General features: G+C 41.9%; 1 protein-coding gene across 1 annotated transcript in view; it reads right to left on the bottom strand.

Annotated features, from left to right (window-relative positions):
* The window catches only part of Hecw1 (HECT, C2 and WW domain containing E3 ubiquitin protein ligase 1), a 277,245-nt gene that overhangs the window by 185,037 nt on the left and 67,006 nt on the right, over positions 1-25,202 (bottom strand). Inside the window, exon 2 of the mRNA XM_090332620.1 lies at positions 10,475-10,532. Within this exon, the coding sequence (XP_090188746.1) occupies positions 10,475-10,501 (27 nt within the window). The 5' untranslated portion in view covers positions 10,502-10,532. The remainder of the gene's footprint in view (positions 1-10,474; positions 10,533-25,202) is intronic.

Below are 25,202 nucleotides of genomic sequence, written 5' to 3'. Positions count from 1 at the left end.
AAAGCCAGAAGTGAAGATGGGGTTCAGATGGTAGAGCTCTAGCCTTGACTGAGAAAGATAAGAGAAAGTGTGAGACCCTGTATTCAAACCCTACTACTGGCACAAGAAAAACAAAAGAAAACAAACAAAAAAATCCTCTTTTTCTTGCAAGATTCTATCCAAAGAGTCAAGATGGATAGGTGAGTTTCTTGGACTGTATTAAGCCTGTTAAACTTTGCGAAGCCTATTAATTCTAAAATAATATAGGGCTGGGGTTCTAGTTTCCTCCCCCTGCCCTCGGTTGTGGGGCTTGAACTCGGCCTGGGCACTTGTTCTGAGCTCTTCAGCTCAAGGCTATTGCCCTACCCCTGGAGCCTCAGTACCACTTCCAGTTTTCTAGTGGTTATTTGGAGATAAGAGTCTCACAGACTTTATGCTCTGTCTGGCTTTGAACCATGATCCTCAGATCTCAGCTTCCTGATTAGCTAGGATTATAGGCGTGAGTCACCACACCAGGTTGTTTTTTGACTTCTCAACTTATAATTTTACTTTTTCAAACTGAATGTAATAAGGAAATTGGGAGTGGATTACTGGACTTACGGTACAGAGAAACTATAGTTGCAGACCAGTTAGGAATTACCAAATGATCCTTTAGTAATAATAAGAAGCATAGCAGGAAGATGTAATCCAGGATGGTGACCATGAAAGAAAATAAGAAAATTTTCTTTCCTTAGATGTCACCAAAGGGAGCAAGGTTTAGAGAGACAATGGTCACCTTTGGTTCTGTGGTTTCAACCAGTGGCCATGTTTCTAGGCAGTAAGACCAGTGCTGGAATCAAGGAGAGGAGAAATGGTTATTCTACCAAGGTTAAGGAAATTCCTTACTTCTGATATCCTTTCATATATTGGTCCAAAGGACCTAGAGGATTGGCCCTTTGGCTGAGGCTAAACAGTAAGGGTTTTGTGGAGGTTCCTGTGAGTATAAGGGCAATGGTTTGGTATGTGTTTGGTATGTATGCTTTCTAGTACAATCTGTTATGCACTTTGACATAACTCTCCATATGAGTGATTTATCTCTTCATTCAGGTATTTCGTCTGATGCAAGTCAAGGTACAGTTTGATTCCACTCTGGCTCCCAACACAGGAAGACTGGTAAAATGGAAACACAACCTCTGACTGTATTCCATGCAATGAATTATCCAAGGGAATGAGCAATTACAGATACAAGTGCTACAATACAGGGCTAGTGGACAATGTCATATTTTCTACTGATAATTATCAGACTTTTTAAACTACTTTCATTGGAGGGAAAAAGATTTGCTGTGTTTCATCTTTTGCAGATCTAGAGACTTAGAGATAAGGCTTAATTGGAGCCATACTCAGAAAACAATCACCTCTCTGCCTATTGTTAAACCAATCTGGGCAGAAATGACAGCGGTCAATCTAGATTTGCCTGGGATATTCCCAAAGGAACAGAAGCATTGATGGACCAGACTTCAAAGATGTGACCTCCACTCTCGGTTTTTAGGGGGCAATGTTAATCAAGCACCCCACTTCTCCAAGGTTGTGTCCTTGAATAGACTGATGCAAGGCTAAAGTCATGAGTAGCTTTGCACAATTCTTGAGAGGGGAATGGATGTCAAGTGAGACACCATAGGTCAAAGCACTTAGAAAACTAAAAGCATGAAAAAAATGTAAGACAGAATTACTAAACTAATAGTGTCCTGCCTGCTTCAGAGCTACTGGCAGCCACAATTAAACAATTGGATATGTCCTGATAATTTGTGTTTGTAAATATGTGCTTGCAAATATGACAAGCTCTTATTTCAGAAAAAAATGGGAAGATTTGAGCCAGTCTAGTTTTTGGGTAATGGATCCTGTAACCTATATCAGCATCCTCATCTTCACCACAACCACCACCATCATCATCTTCACCATCATCTTCATCATCTTTATAATCACTATCATCTTCTTCAAAGTCATCTTCATAATCATCATCATCACCATCTTTATACCATCATCATCCTCATATTCATCACTACTATCACCAATGGTTGAACAATGACACTACGTCAAGTGTGTGGCCCTCTGTCTTTTCCATACCGCTACTATTTCATTAAATGCTTCATGAGGCTACAGTGTTACCACCCTCATTCAAAGAAGAGATACTGACAGATTTCATGAAGTCATCAATGATTTCCAAACTTGGCAGCCCATCAACATGACTGATGGATTTTTTCCAGTTCTGGGGTTTGAACTCAGGGCCTGGGCACTGTCCTTGGGCTTCCTCAAGATTAGTGCCCTACCACTTGAACCACAGCACCACTTCTGGCTTTTTTTCCTGTGTATGTGGTGCTGAGGAATCGAACCTAGGGTTTCGTGAATGCTAGGCAAGCACTCTATCACTTGGCCATACTCCCGGCCCTGTGACTGATGGATTTATGTCAAATGAAGATACCTGTGTCTTTCTAGAAAGCTGCTAACGTAGGGTATCTGTAGACAAATCCCAGCACCCAGTCTTTCTGAGCTCTGTAGATGAGCTAACTGGGTTGTGGGTCTGTGACTTACTCAGCTGAGTCCTTTCCCCAGGGTGCCTCTTAACCACTCTTGTCTTGTCTGGCTGATGATTTACAGTCTGTTTCATTTAACAACTGTTCTCATGGACTTTAGTTGGGTTTTCCACATTCTGTGTCCAGTTAAACTATAGCAGGAGATTACTTCCCCGCTGGTGACCAGTTAGGTATTTATGATGAATGAATTCCCTTCCAAGGACCATTCATACTCTGGCTGTGGCTAATATCATAGAAGCATTTACCTAGAGCGAAATGATCTAACTACTGAAGGCTAAGATTACAAACCAAGTGGTGGTGGGGTTGAGTCTGGGAACTCAGAACCAGTCATCACAGAACATCTCACATCAGGGAAGGAAGACTTTTCAGGAGAAGCTATGAGAGCTAAGCCAAGAGGATGGGTCCACAGGCAGCTGGGAAATCCAGTGGCCACATTGGACCATCAGCGGTATAAGGTAGTACCTTTCCAAATTTTATGGCCATGTGAATTTCCCATAAGTTTTATTAAAATATAGAAAGATGATTTAATATAGATCAACAATTTGGTATTTCTCGGATCAGCTGGGGAATATACATTTCCAATCCCCCATATGATGGTAACTCTGCCAAGCCATGAGGGTAAGCCAATATACAAGGACAACCACAGAACAACTCACCCTCGGGCAGGTACCAACGAGCCTGGGGTGTGAGGGTCAGTCTCTCAATAACAGAGACACTGATGGGGGCAGAAAATGATAGAAGCCATACAGGTACACCTTTGCAATGAAGAAAGATGAAACAAAGAGCAGGCACTGCACAGCAAAAAATTGCATATCTGTTGGGAATAATCTGTTATGGAATAATAAGGAAAGGAAGTTAATGTAAGAACTCAGAAGGCCTGTGAGCTTTCTAATCAATCAAGGTCATGACCTTGATATGCCTTTGGAAATATTCTGTGTGTTAAGTAGATTCTAGGCCAACATTGAATATACCAGATGAAATAGGAGAGGACAGTGGTGGGCATTGGTATTCTTGTGATGTGAGCTGAGGACCACACAGAATGTACCCCACTGAGCACTGGCTATAGGTGAAATAACCTTGTACCTCTGTTTCTTAGACCTTGGAAGTTCACCCAGAAATGAAGTACACAGGAACAATATAACATGACCTTAGGGGCTAACTTTGTTTAGGAAAGGGAGAGTCAGAAGGTTTTGTGGGTGGAATTGTAGAATGGAGACAAGATGGAATAACCCGAGAATGGAGTTACATTTTAATCAGACAGACATGTTATGAACAAGAGTATCTTTTCTATGTATATCTGTTTGACCTTGATGTGTAAGGATAAACTAGATTTTGTGATTTCACACTGTGTGCACTGGCCCACACAACAACCACACAAGACTCCAAGGGTCAGGCTCATTTCTCATGCAGATAGCTTCTATAACTTAGCATGTGACTGTGATCATTTGTCACCCTAATAGCTCCTTTTAACCCTCCAGGAGAGCCAAACCTCCATAAATTGACTGAGAGAGGAAGTTCTCCACAGGGTCCCTAGAATAAGAAAGTGAATCCACATGGGTGACACTACTACATCCTTGGAGAGGAAATGAATGCTGCTAGAGATGACACTAAAACCCATAGCAGCAGTCGTCATGAGACCAGCATGGTGGAGGGTGCAGTGGAAACTGGGAGAGCCTGGAGGTCCGTCCCCATCCCTCGGTTCTATGGGACTCAGCGTTGCCCAGTGTGACAAGCAACACTGTGGGCCTAGAGTTCTCAGATAGTTCCATCTTTTTTTCCTGAGGGATGCCATGAGCCTGTTTATATCAGATTGTCTAGTTTCATTTTTTAAAAAAAAATGTAAGTCATAAACAAAATCAAATCTAAAAGATGTCACTGGTAGCCAAACAAAATAGTATCTGAAACCATTCCCCTGGACTATGTTTTTGTGAGAGTTGGCAGAGGATATGGTTTTGTAGGGATTCCCCCCCGCACCCCGCAACATGGGAGGTAGGGATACAGGCAGAGTGTGCAAACGCAGGGTTTTATTCTGTTCTTCTTAGTACTTCCCAGTTCCTGACTTCATGTTTTATCCTATTTTGTGTTTTTTTGACACTACTTCCCCTCAACTGGAGTGAAGTCTGCTTAAGACCAGAGGCTTGTTTCTACAGAGCTGGGTGCAACATCTCAACTAGTAAACATTCCATAAGTCGTTGCTGAATGAATGGTGAATAATTAGCTCATGCCTCCATGTGAAAAATACAATCCCAATTGAGCCATGTTCCAGGGCCCAGGTTCCAGGGTCTAACACCTAATTCCTAGTAGTTCATGTTACCGCTTCAGGCTAGAATAACCCAGGATAGTCTGTATCTGAAAAATATAAGAATACAGCCCTCCCTAATTAATTTTATTTTGTACTTCTGGATATTTTTAAGACAAAAACACAAGAGGGAAAAGAAAAACAAATAAGCATCCAGCCATGCATGGAATATATTCAGCTGTGAGAAAACACTGACTAGCTATTTGAAATTGTGTAAAGCAAGGATCTGCATTAAGGAAACATAGCTGAGCAGACAGACTCAGGATAGTATTTGCTGACAGACAGTGCCATGCGGAGACTCTGCACATTAGCTGTGTTCTCTAAGAATCCTGGGCATGAGAAGTGGGGAGGGGTGTGCTAAGGAGCTCTTAGTTCTTGTTGAAAAAGAAATTTCCAAACTGTAAACCCAGCAGTCCAAGAAGAGAATCATTGGTAGCTGCATATGAAGCTAAAATGCCTTTGCTTAAACAACATCACTCACTAAACACTACTTCAAACAAAGCCCAGAACACCTGAGATATACACACATTTTCTGCCACACAGTCTGAAGAAAATAGCACTATCTTGTGCATGCCCTAGTTTAAACCAAGACCTTAAATTCCACACAAAAGTCTAAAAGATGTCACCGGCAGCCAAAGAAAATAATATTTGAAACCATTCCCCTGGACTGTTTTAATGAGAGTTGGCAGAGGACCTGGTTTTGTAGGGATAGCCCCTCTCCCCATGGGAGGTGGGGATACAGGCTTATCTACCTTTCTGTTTCTAGACAGAAATACATATCCATATATGTATATATATATATATATATATATATATATATGACAGTGACAGTCCAGGCCCTTTATAAAAAGCACTTACTTTGAACAGGACAGATTATGTATTCAAACAAAAGCACCTTCTTAAAGAGCAGGCTCAGAAGCTGTTCAGTGGCATGGCCTCCATTTGCACTGGAGGCTCCTGTTCCGCTGGGCGTGGTTCCGAGGGAGGTAGGCATCTTGCCTCGTATGGTCTCCCAGGGGTGCTGCGTCAGGATGACGCTCCAGAACAGTCACTGGGACAGGCTGTGAGCAAGTCAGCAGGACAATTATATTTTGGTGCTGAGATTGCTGCTTCCTGATAGGAAAGAGTCAGCTCCAAAAGCAAGCAGCAGCTCAGGCTCCCCAGATCACCCCAGCTCCAGGGTAGGGGAGGGGTGGCAGAGGGCTGCACCCACCATCACCGATCTGGCAGAAGACAGTGGGCTCCGGCAGGAGAGTCGCTCAAATTCCTTGTTTTTTCTGATGGTGGTGTTTGACCCTGCCAAGGGCATGACTCAGATCTCTACAGCAGAGCTGGAACACTAGCGAAGGCCAGTCCCAGAGGCAGAGTTGCCAGCAGAGGCAGAAAGAGAGCTAGAGGGGAATCTCAGTCCCTGACTCGGTAGGTTCTAGAGCTGTGGTTTCACCTGCAGCGACTTGTGCCAACTGTCCCTTCAGAAGTTATTATAATAACTGAGAAGCCTAAGAACCTGAAACCAGAAAGGAAGTAGAGGGGGGAGAAAACAAGTGGAGGAGGAAGGAGAGGAAAAGGATGAAGAGCAGGAGGTAGAGGAAATGGGCAGGTTGCCAGAGGAGGAAGAGGAGAAATTGGCATTGCAGTTGAGCTCTTAAATCAATACGTGTAAAGAATGAATGATGCGCTAATTTTCTATTGATGTCAGAGATGAGAAACTGTAGGATTGGATTCAGGGTTGCTGATGACTCGATCAATTTAGGCTTGGACGATACAGTCACCATTCCAATCTAAGATAGATACAGTGGCTGTTTAGGGCTCCAGACACTTGAGAACCACTACCTCTGCTGGAAGACTGGGGCAAGGTGGGGTGGAGAAAGGCATACAAAGCTTTGAGATTATCTTTGGTGTGCAGGAAAACAGAAGTTACTGTGCCATGGGTCTTCTTCATTGTGAGATCTGAGGTCAGGAGAATGGACTGGCAAGAAATGGTCTATGTCAGGACGGACATATAGCCATGAGCAAATGAGATGGGATGGAATCCAGGAATCCATACTTGAGCCCTGCCACCTACCTCTGGGTGATTGTAGATGACACATTATCTCTCTGAGTTGCACCTTCTGCATGAGAAGTGTCTGCAACCCCTCAGATTTTAATTGCTTTTTTTTTTTAACTAAACCTCCAACCTGTAGCACCATTTGTTTCTCCCCCATACTTCCATTCCTGATCCATCTTTTCCTAGGTAAAGCAGTGCTTTAGGTGATGTGACCTACCTTACATACAAGCACATTGTAGCCCTACTCCAGTCAGCTTGAAGTCAGTTCTCAAAAGCCCAACAATGTGTCTCCAGAAATGGAAATCCCCTTTCTAAAGGATTCCCTGCCAAGCTGCTAGAAGGCTGTCAGCCCTCAGTTCCTAGCTGCCAACTCCTCCAGCTTCACCTCAGCTTGCAGTGCTGCTTGCACTTACTGGGGTGTCTGGGGGTATAGAGGCACAAGTTTTCCTGCCCAACACTGATCTCTGACTAGATAGCCTCCTGTCTGGCCCTGCCCTCCTGCAAAGCCAGCATGGCCATCCTAGAGGATGTAATGTAGCCGTAGTATTTACTGCAATGTGTAAGCTCTGATGCTTGTCATTCTGGAGAGGACCTGGGACAGGCTTCCAAAGGCCGTCTTTAAACAGAGATTCCTTTTTTATACCTGGTGCCAGTGGCTCAAGCCTGTAATCCTAGCTAGTCAGGAAGCTGAGATCTGAGGATCATGGTTCAAAGCCAGCGTGGGCTCAAAAGTCTTTGAGATTCTTATTTCCAATTAACCACCAGAAAACCAGAGTGGCTCAAAGTGGTAGAGTTCTAGCCTTGAACTGAAGAGCACAGGGACAACACCCAGGTCCAGAATTTAAGCCCCATGACTAATTCTACCCCCTAACCCTGCCCTGAAAAAGGTTCCTTTTCCATTCTCTTATTCACAGCCACATTGGAGGCTTTAATTGCTATCCACGTTAGCCCATGATTCTCAACCAGGGTTCAGAAAGGAATCATCTCATAGATATTTTTTGATAGGTAAATACTCAGATTCTAAGATTTCAGCCAAATTGTTTGAGGGGGCAGCCCTGGTTGAGAATGAATAGTTGGAGTATAAACTCTCTCTTGGTTAGGCCTCTTTCAGAGATGGACTTCTGGTCTACTGAAGACCATCTCAGTATGCATATGTTATATGGCCAATTGAATAACCCTAGCTCATTTTTTTGTAAGTCTAACTAGTAATGTTGCAGACTAATTTCAGAACATGATGAATCTCTTCCTTTCCCTTAGCAGGTAGGGTTTGGGGCAAAGAGTTTGACATTGACTTTCCCTGAACTTGGAAATAAGACAGTGAATTCTGTCCTCTTCAGTTTGCAGGGGGTTGATGGCTGTGTTCACATTTCACAAACTTAGTCCTCCTCAGTGCTTAGTTTGGTAACATTACTTGAGATCCATCTTCTCTGGGCTGAGAATGTAGTTCAAAGGTGTTTGGTGTGTAAAAGGCCTTAGGCACAAGTCTTAGCACCACCATTAAAAATAATAATAACAATTAAACCCTTTTCTAAGGTGAATCTTTTCTCTCATGCTACTGAGAGCTCATTTGCATAAATGTAGAGGGAAATGACTCCACCATCCTGTTTCTGAACACCAAGTACTATCACCAGGGATGACTTGTGGGCATGTTTAGCTTTGTGTGTAGATTCAAAGGTTTTTATTTCAAGTTGAGACTTGTATGTAAATATGCACAGGAACTAAGATTTTTCTAGGACTCAAGAACCCTAAGCTTATGAGGACAGGATTTCTATAAAGAAGAAAATGGATACAACTTGGTTATTTTTAAATGATTTCTCAGTATATCCTTACAAACTGGGCATGGTGGCTCACGCCTGTAATCCTAGCTACTCAGGAGGCTGGGATCTGAGGATCCAGGTTCAAAGCCAGCCGGGCACAAAAGAACCTGAGACTCTTGTCTCTAATTAACTGAGAAAATGGGAAGTGGGGCTTGGTTTAAGGGTAGGGCGGTAGCCTTGAGCTGAAAAGCTCAGGAACAACGCCCAGTTCAAGCCTCATGACCCCCCTCCCCCACAAATATATGTTTACAAATATATATATATATATGTATTTACAATCAACAAGAAAACACATAAGTTCTGGTGGAATGTACATCCTGGGTATTGGAGGAAACGTTCTGTTAGCAAAAGGTGAACTTCTCCGGAATGGGAATGACTGGGGAGGACCTGAGTGAGCTGAACACGAAGCCTCTGTTGCATTTCCATACATCATGGTGTCCCAGTAAGAAAAGGGGAACTTCAAAGTTACTCTATTGATCAGCACAGGATTAGTTCCTCATTAACTGCTTCCTGAGCCCAAGATGTAGCATCCTCCTTGGCTAAGTACATTAGAAGTAATTGTGCCTGAGTCATCCTGCCCTCGGCATGTGCTGGTGTCAGGGTCTTTTGGAAGAGGAAAAGTTGCTTATGTGAATGTGGCCTCACCCTCCTGCCTAGTGCTAAGGTGAGGACTGAGCACCTCTGGTCTCCTTTCTCCTTCATGCAGGTTATTTCAAGGGTTAGCTAAATACACACATGTGTATGCTCGGCAAATTTCCAAGGCACAGTGTAAACAGGAGCTTGTATTGAGTTTTTGGGGTTTTTTTTGCCATTTCTGAGGCTTGAAATCAGAGCCCAAATCACTGCACCACTTCTGGCTTTTTCTGTGTATGTGGTACCGAGAAATCAAACCCAGGGCTTCGTGTATGCCAGGTGAGCACTCTAACATTAGACCACATTCTAGGTCCTTGTACTGAGCTTTTTAAACAAAGGTGTCGGCTAAGGACAGGGTGATGGAATTTACCAGAGCTGTCTAAGGGTCCTGGGGTCATAGTTTCCAGTTTAGACAAAGTGATCACCGTGTAATGAATCTCTGCTCCTCACTCAACCAGCTGGGAATAGTGACTTCAGCCTTAGTGGTCCTGGCCCTTCCCACTTGAAATGGGAACCACGTGGTACCTACCTCTCAGGAGATGAGCTTGCAGGGACAGCTTACAGCATCAGCTTGATGCATAGTGCCTGGTAAATGGCAGTGGGGAATCTTGTAAACACAAGAACCTTGTCACCACATAACCCTGAGACACAGGAAGGAGGGGACTTGGCAGGAAATTTGAAAGGATCTGGTAAAGACTATCTTTCCAGGAAAGCCACCCATACATCTGATAATGAGGCCCACTTTTCTGCAGCACCTTGGAAGCCCTGACACAGTTGCGGGGGGCGGAGAAACTGGTCTTTGTCTCAAGAGGCGAGAGTTTCCATTTGACATCGGAGGTGCACAACAGTGACCCACAGTCCAGTGGATCTATGGGTAGAGAGCATTTATTTCCAAATACAAATTCACTTATGACAGTGGTACATTCTCAACACACAGGTAGGACATGCAAAAGAACATCATCTCATTATGCACTTGGGGGTGCAGGAGTGGAAGGGGGAGAGTGGATGATGGCCTCGGATGTCAGGGTCACACTTGACTGTGGCTGGACAGGCACATTCCATGATGAGTGGGGGAGGGGTTGCATGGAGTGACATGGATGGTTTCTTATAATCAGAAAAGCACACTGACCTTCACACTACACAGGTGCAGCAGCATAATGACCCACCACGTGTACGCACATCAATTCCTGGGGGAGAGTCCAACGAGGTTAACTCAGTGTGTATCCCACGCAAAGAAAACCAGCCACATTCCCGCACAGAGACCATGGTCCTTCCCCCTCCCCCTTCCCCATATGACCCCACCACCAATATCCTGGGCTTGGCTAATAGATATGGGAAAAGAAACATCACACAAGGATCATGCTCATTCTCATTATTCCATGTCATTGTTTGATTTGGGTTTTCAACATTTAAACTTCAAAACAAAGAATCATACACTAAATATTATTTTTCCTTTTCCAATGAACACAGCTTTAGAAATTCCTCTGAGAAAACTACACAAAAGTGTCCTTAGATATGCCCCATAATGATACCTATCACCACAAACACCCTCATATTTACAACTAAATTGCTCCCTTACACAGATATAAAACCCAAGAGACATCTTTCTCTTGCAGTAAATGCTCCTGAAAAGTCACCATCACCCCAAGTCAACCAACTTGAATCCACAGACCATACCCTCAGCCCTTTACCCACCAGGACAAAATTAGCATAAAGGATTTGAATAGAGAAATAACGGACATAGCAAAGACATGAACAATGTCTATCATGGTCCTCTTAATCTATATGGGGCTTTGATTCTGCCGTTTTTATTCCAATTTTGTAGCCACATCCAGAATAAAGCAGTGTGTGATATGTCAGCATTCCAACACTCCAGTGAAATCTGAAGCTGTTCTGAAAGATGAGTTTGTACAAGAAACAAAGAGCATTCTGGGTACACAGATTCAGAACACAACCTGAGCAGAGAGAAAGAATTCAGCATCCATGCATGACATCCTTCTAGTGTTTGGCAGCCAGATGGATAGCACTGAACATTTTGGAAATGAACCACATAACGTTCTTCCTCTGCCTGTTGCACTGTCGTGGCACTGGGTTCCTGCCTGTTTAACTGGAAGCTTTAGGTCTAGTCTATTTGTAGCTTCCTCTTAGACCCTCAGATAGTCACAGTAGGGTCCTGTGCACCTGTGCACACTTGCATTCACCCTAGGGTTGAGATATCTGTGACAGCTCAGAGTGCTCACCTGGAGTCAAAACACAGTACCTGCCAAGAGGGCTTCTCCCTGTCTCAGAATTTTCACTCTCACACATGTTGCTTTTCCAAGGTCCAGACTTACTAATTATTCCTTATCACAGACATAGAATCTACCTCAATTCTTCTTCTTCCTCTGACACCTCTGTGTCTAAACAGATACCTGTCATGTCTGTGAAGGGTTCTAGAGTTCATCTGCTTCTTGCCATCTTTGCACTTTCCATCATGGTCCAGGTCTTTCTACTACCCAACTCTAATGAACTGTAAATGTCTGTGCAAGGCCCACCCCTTCTCCAGAACATGGAGTCTTTGCAATAAACAATTGCTTTTTATTTTTTCAAAGGGACTTGATTGGGTCTCATCTCACCTTCTGTATGGGTGACTTCCTACTTCCTTTAGGCTGAGACTATTTCTTTGAGTTTGAAACTATTTCATACACACACAGAACATGGATCTGGTCCTGATGTTCCTCCATCTCTCTGCCTGCCTCATCCACATCAGAAGCCCTAGATACATACTTTCCCCTCCACTTGAGGGATGCTTCCTTCCCTCAGTCCTGGTTACAACAGAAGGCCTGAAACAGTACCTTGTAAATTCCTTTAATGGTCTTAAAACTAATTGTAACAAACTACTGAGATAACTGTTGAATATCTGATGAACAAAACGGACTCAGAATTCCTTTTGCATGGGACCCTGTAAATGGGCAGGATCACTGCCCATTTAATATGATAATATGATGAATGACCAAGACTGACTAAATCTTAGAAGGATTCATGGTCTGAATTGCAGGAGATTAAAAAAGAATGAAGACTTTGGTTACATCTTTTGTAAGATAAACATTATTCCAACCAGTCACACACATGCACTTTGTGAAAGTAACAGGAGTGGAAAGGTCAAAGCGAGGAGGAAACTGGTGCTCAGTACAGAGTTGGGCAATGCCCATGTGACCCTATGTTTGGGTCACAGTTATTGTCATGAGCGAGGGACCCTCCCTGCCACTTCCGTGCTCCCCACAAGCTGTGATCTATTGCTGTACAGACTAGTGCAGTCAGCTTTCCCCCGCTCCTCCATGTTCCACTCAGAACCCGTGTGTGGTGGGGAGAGGCTGGTAATAGCATGCCATACTCCAGTAACTCCACAACAAAGCTGCCTAAGAATAATAGTGACCCCAGGGTGTTTTCATTCAAAACAGATTTCAGCAACAGACTATCAAAACATTTTCCTTGTATTATAAGCATCATGCTAGGGAGAATTATGAAAAACAGAAGGGCTTAACTCTGTCCTCAACAGCACAAGGGTTTCTTCTCCTGGTTTTATATCTCATCTAATTTCCTATGAGGTGTGTGGTAACAAATGGATCCTAGTCAATGATTTTTTTTCTCCATGATCCAATTAAATAGATAGATGACAGACAGATAAACAGACATATATATTGGATGGATGAGGTAGATGACTGGACAGTGGTGGCTCACACTCACATTTCTAGCTACTCAGGAGGATAAGAGATGAGGATTGAGGTTTGAAGACATCTCATGCAGGAAAGTTCATGAGACTCTTGTCTCCACTTAACCAGAAAAATAGTGAAAAGTGGAGAAGTGAAGATTGGTTCAAGTGGTATCACATCATCTTTGAGATAAAAAGTTAAGGAATAGCACCCAGGCTGAGTTCAATCCTCAGTACTGGAACACACACAAAGAGATAGACAGACAGACAGACAGACAGACAGACAGACAGACACACACACACACACACACACACACACACCCCACATATGATAGATATAGACAGTTGATCACTCCTGAAATCCTAGCTACTCAGGAGACTGAGATCTGAGGATCAAGGTTCATAGCCCAGGCAGAAAAGGAAGTGAGACTTGTATTTCTAATTAACCACCAGAAAACTAAAAGTAGAGCTGTGACTCAAAGTGGTAGAGTACTAACCTTGAGCAAAAAAAGTTTAGGGAGAGCCAGGAGCATGGCCTAGTGGTAAAGTGCTTACCTGGCATGCACAAAGCCCTGGGTTTGATGCCTTAGTACTACATACACAGAAAACAAAAAAAAAAAGAAAAAGAAAAACAGAAGTGTTGCTGTGGCTCAAGTGGTAGAGTACTAGCCTTGAGAAAGCCCAAGGACAGTTCTGAGTTTAAGTCCTAGGAGAGAAAAAAATAGCATAGGGACAGTGCCCAGACTCTGAGTTCAAGCTCCATGATTGACAAAATAATAACAAAAAAAGATGGATGATAGACACATCTGTACATACATACATACATACATGCATACATACCTTCTGATGAGCTGCGTATCAACTTTTATAAAATCTGTCAGCAGTTACTTTTGAGGAATGGAGATTGCTTGGGGTTTTAGGAAGTCTGAGACGCTTAATATAGCTCAAAAATCACACAAATAAATAGTAAGGAACAGAGGCAAAGTTTGAGGCCAGGCACACAACTTCCAAACATTCGTGTTCTGTCTCCACCCCACACGGGCTGCTCTGTGGTCCTAACCTCCCCTGAGCCACTGAGCAGCTCCACAGAGCAATTAGAACACTGATTTGAGAGATTTGAGATGCTCTGAGCTTTCTTTCCCTCCCTTCCTCTCTTTTTTCCTTCTTTCTGTTGCCTTTGTTCTTTGTTTCCATTTTACATTAATTGTCTGGGTTTTTGTTCCATTTAATGTGTGTGTGCCAGTACTGGGACTTGAAATCAGTACTGAGTACTCTTAGCATTTTCACTCAAGCCAGGCGCTCTACTACTTGAGCCACAGCTCCACTTCCATCATTTTGGTGGTTAAAGATAAGTGTCTTATGGACTTTTCTGCCTAGTCTCCTTCAAACTGTGATCCACAGATTTCACCTTCTTAAGTAACTAAGATTACAGGCATGAACCACCAACACCCAGGTATCAAGGTTTTTTTTTGAAATTCACTCACATGTACATTTTGTTTCATTTACTCACAATTTTATTTTAGTTACCCCTGCAAAATTTTCCAAATGGCTATTTCTTTAGCATTTAATATTTTAAAATAAATGCTCAAATTCTCATACTCACTCTCCTGTCTAATTCAGGACTATCAGTCTTTTCTATTCCTGAACATAATTGTTAAATATTTGTGTGTGTGTGTGTGTGTGTGTGTGTGTGTGTGTGTGTGTGTACAGACGAGAATGTAAGCATATTTATTCTCTGTTTATAAGATATATCACTTTAGATAGTACAGGTTACCCAGTCTGTGAAATCAATTCTAGGCCTGCTATTGTTTTTCTGCTCTCTAAAATGCTGCTGGCATTCACAAAAATGCAAAATAGAGACCTATCAGCACTTGCCCAAAAGACTCCCACCCCACATGACCACGATCTAGCCCCAGACAGCCACATTTTGGAACCCAAAACCTCCACAAACCTTGTTAGTTTTGTTACATTAAAACAACAAAAGAACCAAAGTCTTTATGCACTATACGACCCCACCCAGGAGCGTGATATGTTTCTCCGCTAAGCTCCTGTTTGTATTTCTTAAGTTAATATTTATAGCTTTCTACATCTAGACTGAAGAAAGTTCTGCTGTTTTATAACTGGTGTTTCCTTTCTCCTTCTCAGGAAAAAGAAATGTTTTTGGAAACATCCTGGACCTGAGTGAAGCACATCTTTCTTGTTCTATATACAGTCCCCTAGTTCTTTCTTTCCTTTTACAGAAACTTCGTGTCAGCTTGCTATTCTTTACAGGGATGCTTCTCTTTAAATTAGCATCCATTAGTCTTCGGGGGGAGGGGGGCTCGTTGTGACATTTCCACACATGTACAAGTGTATTCTGCTCCACATCAACCTATCCCTCTCCTTTACACCTCTCCCCCTTCTTAAAGCAATTTTAACATGATCTGTTTTTCTGTTTCCATAAATGCAAACAACTACTCCACCATAGTCATCTTCACTCACCCCCCAGTTACCCCAATTCCCTCTCACAGAAATCTACCTTCCCAACACAGCTTTAGTTTCCTGTCATTTGTTTTGTTTTGTTTTTTGCTGGTCCATGTCTCACTTGGATTGGATTATTTGGTTTTTGTCGTTCAAGTATTTTTGTTGTTGTTGTTTTGTTTCTTAGCATTTTGTATATTCTAGGTATTAATTCTTTATCTGCTGAAAGAGCTTTTGAAGATTTTATTCCTATTCTGAGTTATCTTTCGATTCTGTTAGCTGTTTCTTTTGCTGTGTACAATTCTTTTTTAATTTGATGCAGTCTCATTACTTAATTCTTGTTCTTTTTTTTTTTTTGCCAGTCCTAGGCTTGAGCTCAGGGCCTGGGCACTGTCCTTGGGTTTTTTCAAGGCTAGAGCTCTACCACTTAAGCTTCAGTACCACTTCCAGCTTTTTTCTATGTATGTGGTACCGAGGAATCGAACCCGGGTCTTTGTGCATGCTAGGCAAGCACTCTACCACTAGGCCAAACTCCCGGCCCTCCAGCCCTTAATTCTTGTTCTTATTTTCAACTGGAGTCTTCATATTCCAAAACTAATTAGTTGTGCATATGATTTCCAGAGATTTCCCCTTTATTTTCCTATAGTAGACTTAAGGTTTCAGGTTTTACTTTGAGTTATTTTAGAGTTGAGTTTTATACAGGTCTGAGATATGGGCCCAGTTTCAGGCTCCTGTTTACTATTTGTTAAACATATCATCTTTTGGGGCCGGGAGTTTGGCCTAGTGGTTAAAGTGCTTGCTTAGCATGCACAAAGACCCGGAAGTGGTGCTGAGGCTCTAGTGGTCTAGTGGTAGAGCTCTAGCCTTGAGAAAGTCCAAGGACAGTGCTCAGGCCTTGAGCTCAAGCCCAGGACTGGCAAAAAAAAAAAAACATATTATCTTTTCTACTATATATATATATATATATATACATATATATATGTTTGTGTGTGTGTATATATTTGCTCTCTTGCCAAAAATAGCACTAGGATTTCATTCCTGGGTTTTCTATTCTGTTTCATTGATTTTTTTGCCAATACTAAACTCTGTAGTATGGCTCTGTAGTATAATTTGTACTCTGGGACTGAGTCACCTCAGGGTCTTTTATACTTTCAGTTCAATTTTTTGGATTGATTTTTCTGCTTTTGTAAGAAATTATATTGGAACTCTTTTGGGTATTGCATTGAATCTGTAGGTTGCTTTTGGTAGCATTGGCCATTTTCATGAGATTGATTTTACTAATGCAAAAGCCATCTTTTGATGTTTTCTTCAAGGTATTATAGTTTTTATTATAGAGGCTTTTCACTTCCTTGGTTAGGTTAGTATGCAGCTCTTTAGTTGCTTTTTGAGGCTATTGTGGGTGGAGTTATTTTCTTGATTTCTTTCTTTGCTTGTTTGTTGTTTGCATGTAGAAAAACTATATAGATTTTGGAGGGTTAATTTTATATAATGCTATGTTTGAAGGTATTTGTGAGATTGGGAAGTTTATTGGTGATATCTGTGCAATCTTTTTAGTATAGGATCATATAATATGAAAATAGGGATAATTTGATCTTTTCCTTCTCTGTCTGAATCCCTCTTATTTCTTTGACCTGCCTTATTGCTCTGGTTAGTAATTCTATTACTAGACTGAATGAGTCAGGATAGTGGACTATTGACTTGTTCCTGACTGTGGGGAGCATGATTTCAGTTTTCCCACCATTTACTATGATGTTGGCTATAGGTACATTACAAAAGGCCTCTATTAAGTTTTTGGCATATTCCTTCTATTCCTAAGTTCCTAACAGCTTTTGCTATAAATGGATTACAAAGTGTGTCAAAGACATTTTCTGCATTCATTAGATGACCATGTGATTTCTTCACTTGATTCTCTTTATATGATATATTACATTTACCCCTATGTATGTCGAACCATCCTTGCAACCTGAGAAAGAAACTAATGTGAGCATGGTATATGAATTTTTTAAAAATATGCTGTTGAATTTATTTGGCAAGAATTTTATTGAAAAATTTTGCATCATTGTTCACCAATGAAACTGGTTTATGGTTCTCTGTCTCTGTCTCTCTGTCTCTGTCTGTCTCTCCTCTCTCTCTCTCTCTCTCTCTCTCTCTCTCTCTCTCTCTCTCTCTCTCTCTCTTCTCTCTCTCTTTCCTATGTCTTGGTCTGCTTTTGGAGTGAGTGTAATACTTGTAGTAGAATGGGTTGGGTAGCACTGTTTACTTTTCTATTTCATGGACAAGTCTGAGGACCACTGGAATTAGTTCCACTTTAAAGGTCATTTAGAATTCAGCAGTGAATCCATCTGGTCCTGGGCTTTTCTTTGTTTGAGTGCCATTATTGCTTTATTCTCATTGCTTGTTATAGATATGCTTAGCTTGTTGATCTCTTCTTGGTTTAATTTTGGCAACTCAGCTGCGTCCAGAAATATATCCAATTCTTCTAGTTTTTCTAGCTCAATTGAACGTAGATTTTCAACGGCTTCCCTCATGGTCCTATAATTTATTTGGTATTTGTTTTAATATTACCTCTTGCTTAATAACTTGTATCTCTTCCATTTTTATATTTGGTCAGATTAGCTAGGAATTTATCCATTTCATGTATTTTTTCAAGCAAACAACTTTTTATTTGACTTTTTTATTTTTTAAAGTTTTATTTTATTGTCCAGGTGATGTATAGATGAGTTATAGTTTCATTCATAATGTAGTGAATACATTACTTCTTGAACATTGCTACCCCTTCCCAAGTTTTTCCTCCCACTTTCCCTCCTCACCCCCTCCCAAGCTGTAAAGTTCATTTCCTACATGTTGTCTTGTGAATATCACTGTTACATTGGTTCATCCTTTGTCCTTTTTCTTATCATCTTGAATTTACCCTTCCCTTCCCTACTTCAAATAAACAAATAAATATATATACAATACACCAGGTGCCAAAAATCAGAATAATTTTAAGTCTCCATTTCATTAGTTTTGCTCCTAACCTTTAATATTTTAAACTAATCAAATTTGGGATCTGGTTTGTTTCTGCTTTTCTAGAAGTTTGAGGTATAGCATTAAGACATTTATTTGAAAATTATATTCTTTTTCATGCATGCATTCATAGCTGTGAATTTTCCTCTCAGCACTGTCTTTGCCATATTCTAAAGGTTCAGGTAGGTCATGCTTTCATTTTCATTAGATTTCAGGAACTATCTGATTTCTTCATTCATTTCTTCGGCAATCCATGTGTTATTCAAAATGTGTTGTTCAGTCTCCCTGGGTTTTACTTTTTTTCCTGTAGTACCATTTTGCCATTGCGTTCTAGTTTAATTACATAACAATCTGATAGACTAAAGGGAATTATTTCACTTTTTGGCATTTAATAAGACTTGTTTATATAAAGAAGGGGGTGGTTGATACTGGAAAGCTCTGGAAAGGCAAGTGACCTATTCTGGTTGGCATTGACCAAGCTCATGTATGGTATGGCTGCTGGCTTAAGAGCACACTAGAGGGAAAGAAAGGTAAGGACGGAGATTGAGTGACCTTATGAGAACCTGGGACAGGCACACAGGTAGCATACATGGAGTGAATGTATTGAGGGGGAAGAGAATTTGTGGGGCTGAGTGGTATATTAAAAAAAAAAAAAACAGCTGTGCCTGGCACAATGGCTCATGCCTGTAATTCTAGCTACTCAGGAGGCTGAGATCTGAGGATCAAGGTTCAAAACCAGTCTGGGCACAAAAGGACCTGAGACTCTTACCTCCAATTAACCTCTAGAAAATGGGAAGTGGGGCTTGGCTCAAGCGTAGCATGGTAGCCTTGAGCAGAAGAGCTCAGGGACAGCACTCAGGCCGTGTTCAAGCCCCATGACTCCCTTCCCCCTCAAAAAAAGACAGCTGTTACCAATGCTGATAACATGTAATTTGGAAAACCTCTGGCTAGCCTTTGCATGTTCAGTGGTCCTGGTGCCCATGTGGTTCCTGCAGACTAAGATGCTGTTTCTTACCTGTGTGACTGACTACCTATGATGAAGATTATTTCTGCACAACATGAGATATCTTTCCCAAGTTAGGAGCCATTCTCTGATCCCACCTGGTTTTCTTCCCTTATGAGCACCTCAGCTCCCATTGTGCCCATTGCTTCTCTGAACCCACCTCCAGCTTGGGAACACCGAAGAGTGCCATACATAAAGTAAGAGAATATGCTTTGGCATGGCTGGTGAAGAAGGCCTGGGCACACAGACAAAGGTTCATGCAATTTCCAGGGACTCACTTCAGAGTCAATTGTACCCATCTCTATTCTTAAGTTCTAAAATAGTTTTATTTTACAACACAGTGTAAACATTTATATTTTCATGAAAGTTGTTTTGTTTGGAAGAAAGGGTATCCAGTAAAAATGAGTCATCTGTCAATCTGTGTCTAGCTCTTTTTGCCATGTTTTTTGTTTTGTTTTGTTTGGTTGTGGGGCTTGAACTCAGGACCTGGGCTCTGTCTCTGAGTTCTTCAGCACAAGGATACCACCTTACCCCTTGAGCTTCAGCATCATTTCCAGTTTTCTAGAGGTTAATTGGAGATGAGACTCACAGACTTTTGTGCCCAGGCTGGCTTTGAACCTTGATCTTCAGATCTCAGCCTCCTGAGTCGCTATGATTATAGGGGTGAGTCACCGCGCTGGCTCACTGCCATCTTTTTGAATCACATGTTTCCACTAGATAATATTTTTGAATTCTGGGACATGTAGAAGAGTTTCTCAGACACTCAGAAACAATCCCTTCTTTGAATGTGCAATCTATTGACGATACTAAAAACCAGACACATGTACAGATCCAGATGAGTGTGACAGCTTGTGGTCAATTGACATCTTTTCCACAACAGTGTTCTAAAAAGTCCTGGGGAGTAAATACGTTATATTACTAGATAAAAAAATAATTATTGTGTGAGGAGATCAAAGTTGCAACATGTAAGTTGTGGTTTCTTCTGTGACTATCACTTCCGAATTGAAAATGTATGGGCACACAGAGTTATAGAAAATAATGTTGGCTGGTTGGGGAAAGGGAGACACATGTTCTGGTTTGAGATCTAGTCTTCAATATACCAGCCACAGTGCACTGGCGGGGGTGGGGGGAGTAAGGTGTGTGGAGACATTCATTTCCATGACTAAAACTAACCAACTAAAACTAACCAACTCTCACAACATTATAAAACACAAAGGAAGGGCTGGGAATTTGGCCTAGTGGAAGAGTGCTTATCTAGCATGCACGAAGACCCGGGTTCTATTCCTTGGTACCACATACATAGAAAAAAGCCAGAAGTGGTGCTGAGGCTCAAGTGGTAGAGTTCTAGCCTTGAGAAAGTCCAAGGACAGTGCCCAGGCCCTAAGCAAAAGCCCAGGACTAGCAAAAAAAAAAAAGAAGAAGAAGATGAAGAAGCACAAAGGTCAGCAAACTGATCTCTTTGATGAATTCATGTTTCTGGGGTTAAAGATGTCTGAGCAAAGGCCCATCAAGAATGATTGATGGGCACCCTAAAGACAGAGACTTCTGGAAGAATAGAAAGTCATATCTCCTGTGGAGATGGTTGTTAGCCCAGCATTTCTTGTTTGCTCTCCCTAGGGAGGATAATTTTGTGTCCAGAGGGGAGGAGGGCCAGATGTGTCATGAGCTCCTACAGGAGCTCTGAGAGTCTTACTTTTGGGATTTCCCTCCTGAAGCACAAACAGAGGGGTCTTGTGTGTGAGGCAACAATGGGGCAATTGTTATTGTAATTAATCTCTGATCCAGAAGCCTCATGACTCTGCCAGAATAACTAAATACATGTAGGTATAAAAACTTAATAAAAGGTGAGTTGGCTGAGATTAACATTCACTATTATTATCATGAACCATGATGCTTCCTTCTGGGCTCCTTTCTCGTCCTCAGGAGCTCACACATTCCTGCCTTGTGCCACTTCACCTGCTCCTGCTGCATGTGGGGTCTTCGTGATTTGTCCACTTCCAACAAGAAGTTGCTAGGCAGATGTTCTACCATCTAGCTGTGTCTCCAACTTTAAACAAGATGTTTCAAGAGATCTTGAGTTTGACAAACTCTTTCTTTCTGGGCAGTTCTCCCTGATGACATCAGCTCTGACATCAAATTCCTCCCAGACGCTGTAATGTCAGTACTGACACCGTGTTCCCCACACAGAATCAACACTTAGGTGACAAGAGAGAACCCAGGACTCATATCACGTTGAAACTACAGGTCTATGCTCTTGGCACAGATTCCTAGCTAATTTCCTTACCTTCCCTAACGCTTTTCAGAGGGGTGCTGGTTCAGAGCTTGAACTCAGGGCCTTATACATGGTAGGTTGGCTTTTTCACTGAAGTGTGGAGCAATACTTCCACTTGGGCTTTTTGCTGGTTAATTATAGAGGTAAAGGTGTCACAGACTTTTTTTTCTGCCTGGGCTGGCTTCAACCTCCTGAATACCTAGACTTACAAGTGTGAGCTACCAGTGCCTGGATGTCACCAAATTTGTGTCTATAAGCATAAAAACAAGGGGGGGGCATAAATCACAAATCAACAGCATCTTGGTGTTGCATTTCCTTATCAAATCACAGTGTTGGGTCCTTCCCAGTCTGTTTGGCTCAGAAGCAGGGAGGTCCCGATTAAGACATGGACACAAGTAGGATGTTAGAGTTGAAGAAACTTTCACAGAATTTTCCTGAAGGCTTGATGTTCTAGAATAAGAGCTGTCCCATAGCAGAGCAGCTGTGGTGGGAACAGAGGAAGACTAGTGGAGGGAGGCTACCATCTCAAGCCTCATCATCCAGAAGGTTAGGCAAGATGGCTCAGATTAAGGCGAAGGGCTTAAAGGATTTGATATTTACAGACTTAATGAAATAGGTCATAGTTCTATCTTTCCGAATGAGAATCTAATACTTTCAGGGATTTTAAGGCAGACCCACGTGATCTTAATGGTAGCCCAATGTACTATCTGAAGATGGATGGCCCAGGCCATCCATCCAGTGACTCCTCTGCATGGACAAGGACCACAAGAATGCTTTCAGTTTTACATTTTCCTAGATGCGGTGTGGGGAGCTTGGGGGGAAGCAACATAGCTACATTCAGAGGGCTATAATGGAAGACATGGCTGATTTCCAGTCCATAGGTCAAGTACAGGGAGGAGGAGAAAGTTGAAAGATGAGTTCACACCTCACTCTGCCTGTTTCTGCCTCTGGGATGACTTTTTCTTTCTTTTTGGCGATATTGGGGATTTGAACTCAGAGCCTTGTGATTGCTAGGCTAGTGCTCTACTGTTGAGCAACACACCATCAGCCCTAATCTATTTTTGCTGGTTGTCGTTAAGATAGGACCTCTCTTTCTGCCCAGGGACACTTAAACTGCTCTCTCCCTCCTCTTAGGCTTCCCATTGTTGCTGGGATCACAGGCATGAGGTATTGCATTCAGTCTCCTTTGCATGGAGAGAGTCTCAGGACTGTGTGAGCCAACCTCACCTGGTAATCCTTGTTTTCTCATGCTGCCTCCCAAGCACCTAAGATTCGCAGTGTGCACCCCAAGTACCAGATGGCCTCTGGGATTTTTTTTTTGTGGGTCATGGGCCTTGAACTCAGCCTGGGCACTGTCCCTGAGCTCTTCAGCTCAAGGCTACCGCCCTATCCTTGAACGTTGCCCCACTTCCTGTTTTCTAGAGGTTAATTGGAGATATGAGCCTCAAGTCCTTTTGTGTCCAGGCTGACTTTGAACCTTGATCCTCAGATCTCAGCCTCCTGAGTAGCTAGGATTACAGACGTGAGCCACTGTGCCCCAGCCTACCTCGGGGATCTTAAGCATATGATGTAACCTCTACAAATAACTAGTTTTACTTGCAAGTAAAGATTGTATGTATTCTATATTGTCCCAGGCAGACTCAGGAGGGAAAGCCCTTAACACTGGCTATAAACATGTGGCATCTATTGCTTCTAACTATGGGCAGAGTTAGCCCAGCGGACTGGGTCTGAGACCAAGTCCTCTCTACCAAAGAATCTCTTCCTACACACTGCCCATCTTGGGCTCTTGCCTCTGAAGACATAACACTGTTTTGGCATTGAATTTTGCCCATCAAGTCTCTTCAGTCCATCTCACTACAACTTTAACAGCTTACTAGTATACATTTTGTTAAATTATAAGTTAGGGGTTACTTAAAAGGGGTGGGATGGAGTTAAGGGGAAAGGAGAAGAGAGGAGGAATTCCAACAAGAATCCAATGCATATTCTACAAAATTAAGATGACTGAGGAAAGGTCTAGGTAGGGGTGGAGTTAAGTGAGAATGTTGAAAAAGGTAACACTGATCGGGATTTATTACAATCATAAACTGCTTTGTTAAATGGCAACTCTCGTGTACAACTATTTAATGATAGTAAAGAAAAACAATCCCTGTAAGTTGGTTGTTCAAAGCAGTTACACCACAGCAATCCTCCCTTGTGTATACCACACTTGAGTGGATGTGTTTGTGTGCCCATGCGTACGAGCCTGTATGTGATCATATAATCTTTTCCTTGGCAAAACACTGTGCACGAGGAGGATGACGAAACAAGTTTCTGATGAGGAACATATCTGAAAGCCATTTAACTTAACGAATTATGAGTTCAAATAGAAAATAACCAAAGGGCATGGGTAGAGAAATAGAGAACAGGAAATTCAAATGGCAGGTGAAAAGATGCCCAAGTCATTTACATTTAGAAAAATGTAAGTTAAAACCACAAAGAATTACCACTAAATTGTTACAATGCCTCATCCCCTCTGGAAAAACAATTTAGCCATTTCTAATGAGATTAAATATACCACCCAGCAATTCAGCATTATGAGGAACAACTAAAATAAAAACTTTTCCTAATACCAGGCAGTACTTTGCCTGAATTCCTCCCCATGTACACTCTGAAAGCCTCAGCCTCTGGGCCCCTCACTCTCAATATCAGAATAGCTTTCTTTGGAAAGTTCCTCTCTCTCCAGTTCTGTAAGGAACACAAGGTGATGGCCATGATTTACTAGACAACATCACTCTTAGGCCAAATCTGAGTGCTGACCTGGAGCCAGTTTATTAGGTAGTCAGTGACCAAAAAAAAATTCTTTTCCTGAAGTTTATAGAAGATGTGAGTGATTAAGATTCGTTTTGTGAGGTCAGAAGTCACGGAGAAGCAGTTTAATAGAGAGAAAGGCGTAGGCCATTGTAATTTCATGAGTGAGTCTATCTGTTGTATAATTTTATAAACCGTTTCTTTCTCTACCTCTCCCACATTTTAGGGAATTTAAATCAGCCTGAGTAGATCTCTCTTGACATACCTTCATTTCTAAGGTACTTCAATCCATTTACAAATAGAAACAAGCCATAGTATCCCTCATTAATTTGATATAGACGTTCAATTATCACCCAACCTATACCCTATTTAAAAAAACTCATGCATCTTAAGTGGAGAGATTCATGTTCCATATTCCTTATCTCATTCACAGGGAGAGATTTCATTAGCTGAAGCCAGAGTGCAGAGTCATGGCAAAGACTCAATTATAAGTCACATAGTGGGTTCAGGAGAAAACTTCAAGCATAAATTGTCAGCGAAACAAAATGAGAGTTGAGAAAGGTAGACAAGTTTGTGAAAATTCTTTTAGTGTAGTTTAAATGTCTTCTTATTAGGTAAGGTCCAATGTGTTTGCCTAA

This window comes from Megascapheus bottae, chromosome 5, assembly GCF_031878675.1.
Source record: "Megascapheus bottae isolate mThoBot1 chromosome 5, mThoBot2.hap1, whole genome shotgun sequence".
NCBI classification, from domain to species: domain Eukaryota; kingdom Metazoa; phylum Chordata; class Mammalia; order Rodentia; family Geomyidae; genus Megascapheus; species Megascapheus bottae.
Note: the sequence above shows the minus strand (reverse complement) of the source record. Positions and strands in the feature narration are given on the sequence as shown.